At 42.1% G+C, this 6,928-nt stretch overlaps 1 protein-coding gene across 1 annotated transcript in view; it reads right to left on the bottom strand.

The window, feature by feature from the left end:
* GARS1 (glycyl-tRNA synthetase 1) overlaps positions 1-6,928 on the bottom strand; it is a 51,318-nt gene that overhangs the window by 40,145 nt on the left and 4,245 nt on the right. Inside the window, exons 2-3 of the mRNA XM_006146230.3 lie at positions 2,044-2,145; positions 1,208-1,310 (exon numbers count right to left, since the gene is read on the bottom strand). Coding sequence (XP_006146292.1) covers positions 1,208-1,310; positions 2,044-2,145 — 205 coding nt within the window. The remainder of the gene's footprint in view (positions 1-1,207; positions 1,311-2,043; positions 2,146-6,928) is intronic.

Genomic DNA, 6,928 nt, shown 5'->3' with positions numbered 1-6,928 from the left:
TGTGTGTGTGTGTGTATGTGTGTGTGTGTGTGTGTGTGTGTGTGTGTGTGTGCCCAAGATCCCGAGAGGAGAATGGAGGAGAAGGGATTGTGACATGACCATCCCCCCTGGGGGGGTGATTTCTCGCCTTCTGTCTCTATGTCTCTCTCTGTCTGTCTAGTGAGCACACGTGCCATATAGCGAAAACCTCTCAAAAACAAAAAAAAGAATAAATAAGGTAAGGACCAGCAGATGGTGTAATGGTTACATTGCTGGACTCTCACATCACCAACCGCAATGCAGATAAGAGCTGGACCTAGAGCGTTGAGACTCAAGAGATGGGTGCATATACATGCACGCCCAAAATTCCACGAGGAGAATGGACAAGGGATTGCAGCATGGCCATCTCCCCTAGGGAGTGATTTCTTGCTTTCTGTCTCTCTTTGTCTCAGGTGAGCACATACTACCCTATAGCAAAAATTGCTGTCTCTCAAAAAAACAGGTAACGATACCTTTACTTAATTATTTTGGAAAATACATGATAAATAAATAAATAAATAAAAACAGTAAGTATTACACCAAATAGCAACTCTAAACAAATACCCATCTTCTGCTTTATATGACCAGATATAATCAGATACTAAGTGACAAGCCATGTTCCTGATATAAGAATACTATCAGAAGGCCAGAGGCCAGCCAGTAGCATGGTCATTAATGCAACTGACTCCCATACAGCTAACCGTGTGGTTCAAGTACTGGACCTAATGGTTTGAAAAACACACCAGAAACATGTACACGCATGCCAAAATCTCAAAAGGAGGGAGAATTAGAGAAGGGACCATTCTGCAGAATTAGAGGACTCCAGTAGTACTGACTGACTGGGCTGTGTGATCATTCGCCACAGGGGGGACTTTCTCACTTTCTCTCTCTCCCGTGCTCTCTCACCAAGCACATGCATATTCTAGCAAATAAAAATAATAATAAGAAGAAGGCGGCCACCCACAGTAGCCCAGCAGTCAAGCAATACTCTGATGCTGAAGTCATTGGGAAGGTCCTGGCTTCTGCAGACACATGCACCCACGATCCTGGGGGGATGAGCGGGATGTGGACTGCAGCAGAAAACCCTGTTGGGGATGAAATCTCTTTCTCTCATGGGAGAAATAATAAACTTTAAGACGATACTAGAGCATTAACACACGTAATTATTCCTCTATCACTGAGTCCCTACCTCCATAAATAGCAAAAGCTTGGTCATAGAAAAACCTCCTCTTCAAGGTATCTTCCATTTTTGCTCTGTCTACTATGTCATCTTTGGGCTGCAATGCCAGTTCCTGTAAGAGATAAAAAGTAAGTAATTAGAAGAGTGGGTGAGAATTTGAAACTACATGTCTGAAATCAGTTTATTCCTCAGGAGCATTCAATATAACTTATCAGACAAGATTTTGATAAGTTAAGAGAATAGAAGCCCTAGAGTAGTAGAAAAGATACCTTTGCTTAGTTATTTAGGAAAACACATGATCTTTCCAAGATTACAAGACTAAGCTAATTTAGATCTAGATTCTGATAAGCAACATAAGAAATACCTGAATATTTACTGGATCAATACAGCGAAATGACTCTAAGGTCCCCAAGTTATTTATTGGTGATAGGAAGCTTATTATTTGAAAAGTCTGAGAGCACATATCTGATGGATAGATCTTAACCTCATAAAAAAAAAAAACAAAAATTCAAAAACAATAAAATCATTCCTTCTAGGCACAGGAGAATCGGTACAGAGCACAGTGCCTACCAGTTAAATTCATGTATTGAGTCTAGGACTGGTTGGAGGGTGAAGTAGTCAGGGATCAGGAAGGCTTTCTAGAAAGGATTATATTTGAGGCTGAACTTGAAAAAATAAGGAATTTGCCAGGTAGAGAAGAAAGAAAAGGCATTCTGGATAAATAGATGACCCAAACGATACTTGTTGAGAAACTTCTCTAGTTCTCTCCCACCAAAGAGATTAAAAATAAAGATAAAACAATCCTATCCCTACTCAGGTTATTATGTTAGCATCCCAAGACTCACCTTTGCTTCCAGAACTCTCTTTCGGGCTTTGAGCTCAGCCACTGCTCTGTCTACATCTACTTGGGGTGCTTTATCTTCTTTCAGTTTTCGCACAAGGTCTCCCTGGTTAACAAAGAGAATTTATATTCAGGATTGCTCGCAGAAGTCAAGAGATGTTAGAAATGTGGTTTTCTTATTCTTTTTTTTTTTTTTTTTTTGAGATTTTTGCTGTAGGGCACATGCACTTGCCAGAGACAGAGAAAGACACAGTGGAAGGAAATGAGAAATCACCCCCCAAGGGGGATGGCCACACCACAATCCCTTCTCCTCCATTCTCTTCTTGAAATTTTGGGCACACATGCACACACGCCCAGCACGAGTTTTAAGCTGCCAGGTCCAGGACTCGAACTGCGGTCAACTACATGGGAGTCCAGTGACATAACCATTATGCCATCTGCTGGTCCCCTAGAAATATGTTCTTAAGCACGCCTTTTAAAAAGCATCTGTGTAAGAATAATACAATTCAAATGTGTTTATCTGGGAGGCCATTATGAACAACCAAAGGTCTGTGCCCTCACCATTTATCATCCAGAAGAGTGTACAGAAAAGTAACATGCTCACAGAGGGAATAGTTTCTTGAGGAAGCACGATGGAGGAAGAGAGGGAAGTACTGATATGAAGTAGGATATAGGAATAGATGACTGCACAGAGGCTGAAGCCACACAGGCTCCCAGCCCAACCTGACGAGAGAGACTGGAAGCAGCAGCCTATGCTGTGGACCAAGCTACCTGGAGGCTAGGGCCCCATAACATGGTGACCCTGTCAAAAACATCTATCCTTCCACCCTCTGCACGCACACCTGCAATGCACTGCCACATGTGTGCTTGTTGGTGTGCATATACACTCCTCTCTCATTAAAGTATTTAGTAAAGAGCAAGATTTCTCCTGGAAACACAGGAGAACCAATTAGATCACTGTTTCCTTGAATCTCTCCTCTCTAGCTTATAAAAAATAATTTAAGAGGCTAGCAAATGGTGGGGCGGTTAAGGTGGATGGATCCCACATAGTCACCAGCACAGTTCAAGTCCCAGAGCCAGTGGCTTGAAAAACACCATAGGCACATGTGCATGCGAGCCCAAAATCCCAAGAGGAGAATGGAGAAGGGACTCTGGTATGGTCCCTTCTCCAGGAGGGAGATTTCTTACTTTTCCTGTGTCTGTCTGTCTCTCTCTCTCTAGTGAGTGCAAACTACTGGGTTGTTACAAAAGTCGTGACATATTTTTTCTGTGCAAAAAAAGCATCATGACTTTTCTGACAACCAAAAAAAATAAATAAAAACAAAAAGTTATTTCCCATCTACTCCCCCGACCATCCTTCTCAGTCATTTCTGCTTCATCTTCCTTTGTCTTTTCTCAATTGTTAGAATTTTCTTCCCTGTTAATTTTTCTGATTGATTTATTCACTTTCAACAATCTACTACTCGATATAGATTTCACTTTTACAATAATGTGGTGGAATAGGCGATCTGAGGAAACAAACTAAGCACTACCTACATGGTCTGAAACCGCCAAGCTGGGAAACTGAAGTTGTTAAGTTGAAAGCGCACTGGGGCACCCAACGGAAGCAACTATTCTCAAGAGGAGCGGACCTTCCACATAGGCCTCTGAGGATTTTCAGAGATTAAGGTTACCAAAATATTAAGTGCTCAAGTCAAAATTTAAAGACGCAGGGGGAGAAACAAGACATCATGAGACTCAGTAGAAATTATAACAGAATTAAGATTTTCCAAAAGTAGCAGAAGTTTGAATTATTTTTCTAAGGGCGTAATTTTTTTTTTTAAATGAGAGAATTAAAGACATGAGCAAAGAATAAAAAGGTATCAAAACAATGATGCAAATGGACACACATGGGAAGATCCTTGGTTCACTTCATGAGACATCCCTGCACACATGCACAGGATCTAAGCTGGCTATGGCTAGGGGTGTATCTCAACTTGAGGACCCAGTTAGGGGTGTCTGCCTCTCCGAAGGAAGAAATAAACAAATATTTTTAAAAGGCAGTCAGCTTCAAAAAGAACCACATAGATCACATGGAAATGAATTACTGAAATTAAAAACTCACTGGACAGGGGCCAGCAGGAGCTGGACTCCCACATGGCCAACCATGGTTTGAGGCTTAGACCTGGCAGCTTGAAAATCATGCCAGGCATGTGTGCATGAGTGCCCAACATCCCAGGAGGAACATGGTGGAGAAGGATCTGCAGCTTGGCCATCAGCCCTGGGGGGTGATTTCTCACTTTCCTTTCTAACTGTCTCTCTCTAGCTAGCACACTCACCCTACCCTATGGCAAAAGCCTTGAAAAAATTTTAAAAAATAAAAACTCACTAGACAATTAAACAGCAGATCAGACACAGCTGAAGAGAGCATTAATGACCTCGTAGACAGACCAAAGAAATTATTCAGAACAGCACAGAGAGAAATAAAAATATCAAAGAAAGGTATCAAGACAGAGACAAGGGATCAGCAGTTGGCGTAATGGCTATGTCACTGGACTTCCATGTAGTCGACCGCAGTTTGAGTCCCGGACCCAGTGGCTTAAACTCACACTGGGTGCGTGTGCGTGTGTGCCCATCCCTCCTGGGGGATGATCTCTCGCTTTCTATCTCTCTGTCTCTCTCTGTCTTTCTGGCGAGCACACACGCCCTATAGCAAAAACCTCTCAAAAAAATGTAAAAAAAAAAAAACAAAAAAAAGAGAGAGACAACAATGAGTCTAACATTTACCCACTCGGAATGAGACTAAAGAAAATTGCAGAGGTAATGTATGAAAAGGTAACTGCTACAAATTTTTCTATAACTGCTCAAAGACACGAACGTTCAGATCCATGAAGCAAAAGGAAATCCAAACAGTGCACAAGAAAGATTAAAAACCCACACCTAGACAAGATGCAGCAAAATACAGTGTTTAAAGAACAGCTAACGGGAGCCAGCAGGTGGTATGGTGGTTGAGGCGCTGGACACTCCCACATGGCTGTCCACGGTTCGAGTCCCGGATCTGGTGGCTTGCTTTCTCACTCCCCCTGCCTATCTCTTCGGTCAAATTAAAATGAATGAATAAAATTAAATAAATATTTAAAAAATAAAAAGAACAGCTAACAACATGGAGCTTATCCCGTCAGCAAATAGTGACACCCGAGCAAGTTGAAAACTGCTCCGTTTCCCCAACTGTAAAATCAAGATAACATTTCATTGGATGAAGAGTAACTGGACACTAATTTTCTGCAGGATCTGCAGTACTCAACACACAGTAGACATACAAGAAAATGATCTCACAAACATCCCTAATTTGGTGACTGCTCTGGTCCCTGTGTTTTCAGTGTTTATCCTCTTAGCCAAAAGTGTTTCCCTTCGCTTAATGACATTCTACCACATCCTTTATGAGGCATTTCTCAAATGGTCCAACTTCACAACTGCCCCTTAAGGACACTTCTTCCCTTTACCTGCGGACAAGAACTTCGTAAGCTTTTCCTCTGCCCGCTGTAGATTAGGCAAGGCTTTAAGGGGCACTCTCACTTCAGAAAAAGCATTGCAGAGAAAACTTCAAGGCTCTGCCTGCTAAATCTTCCAATAATACTAAGACCTGAGTTTTATCGTATTCCCCCAGTTACAGTAAAAAAAAAAACAAACCTTAAAATACTTAAATACACTATACCATCCACACAGGTATTCATAGGAGTGATTCGACAGTAAATCGTTTAAAGACTTCCCAATATATCATTTAAAAAGACTTTCCTATCACTTACCAAATTCAGAAAACATCAGTTATCAAACTGACAATCAAAAAAATACGTGAGCTCCACGCCAGGAATGGTGTGGTAAAACCAGCATTCCAGTAAGCCACTCATTTCTTTCCTTTTTTTTTTTTTTTTTTTTGGAGAGGTTTTTTTGCTATCAGGCGCGTGTGCTCACCAGAAACAGAGACAGAGAGACAGAAAGGGAGAAATCACCCTCCAGGGGGGATAGCCACGCCATAATCCCTTCTCCTCCATTCTCCTCTCGGGATCTTGGGCACGCACGCACATGTGCCCGGCATGAGTTTAAGCTTCCGGGTCTGGGACTCGAACCGCAGTTAAGTTTATGGGAGTCCAGCAACATAGCCATTATGCCAACTGCTGGTCCCAAGCCACTCATTTCTAAGTAGCACCTAACATTTCACTGACTGCTAACTTGGTAAATTGTGGGCAGCATTCTCAGCACTTTACATGAACTACCTCATTTTAATGTTTGTAGCTCCATCCCCATATTACAGACGCAGAAGTTTGGCTAAAGAAAGATGAAATCTCTTGCTTAAGGTCATCACTTAATAGACAGCAAAGTCAGGATCCAAACCCAGAACTGTAAATTCCAAGTCTACAATCTTGAATTACTAGGCTATACTGCCACGGGCAATACATCACCACGAAAAAAAGCAGGTGGCATGGTGGTTAAAGCACTGGATCCCATGTGGCTGATTCCACAGACCCATGGCTTGAAAATCATGCTGGGCATAAGCACGTGAGAGCCCAAAATCCCCAGGAGAATGGAGAAGGGATGGCAGTACAGCCCCACCCCACCCCACTGAGGAGGGTTATTTCTCACTTTTTCTCCTCTCCCTCCAGCAAGTGCATGCACTCTATGGCACCAAAAAACAAACAAACAAAAAACTCCTTTAAAAGGGGGGGATGGATGGGTAGGCTGAAAGTTTTTTGTGTTTTTTGTTTGTTTGTTTGTTTGTTTGTTTTACAAAAAAAAGTCCACCTAGCAGTTCTTTTTTTTTTCTTTTTTTTTTTTTGGGGGGGGAGAGATTTTCACTGTAGGGCACGTGCGCTCGCCAGACAGACAGAGAGAGACAAAGAGACAGAAAGCGA

This window comes from Tupaia chinensis, unplaced genomic scaffold (assembly GCF_000334495.1).
Source record: "Tupaia chinensis unplaced genomic scaffold, TupChi_1.0 Scaffold000170_1, whole genome shotgun sequence".
In the NCBI taxonomy this organism is placed as follows: domain Eukaryota; kingdom Metazoa; phylum Chordata; class Mammalia; order Scandentia; family Tupaiidae; genus Tupaia; species Tupaia belangeri.
The sequence above is the reverse complement of the archived record's forward strand: the minus strand, read 5'-3'. Positions and strand labels throughout refer to the sequence as shown.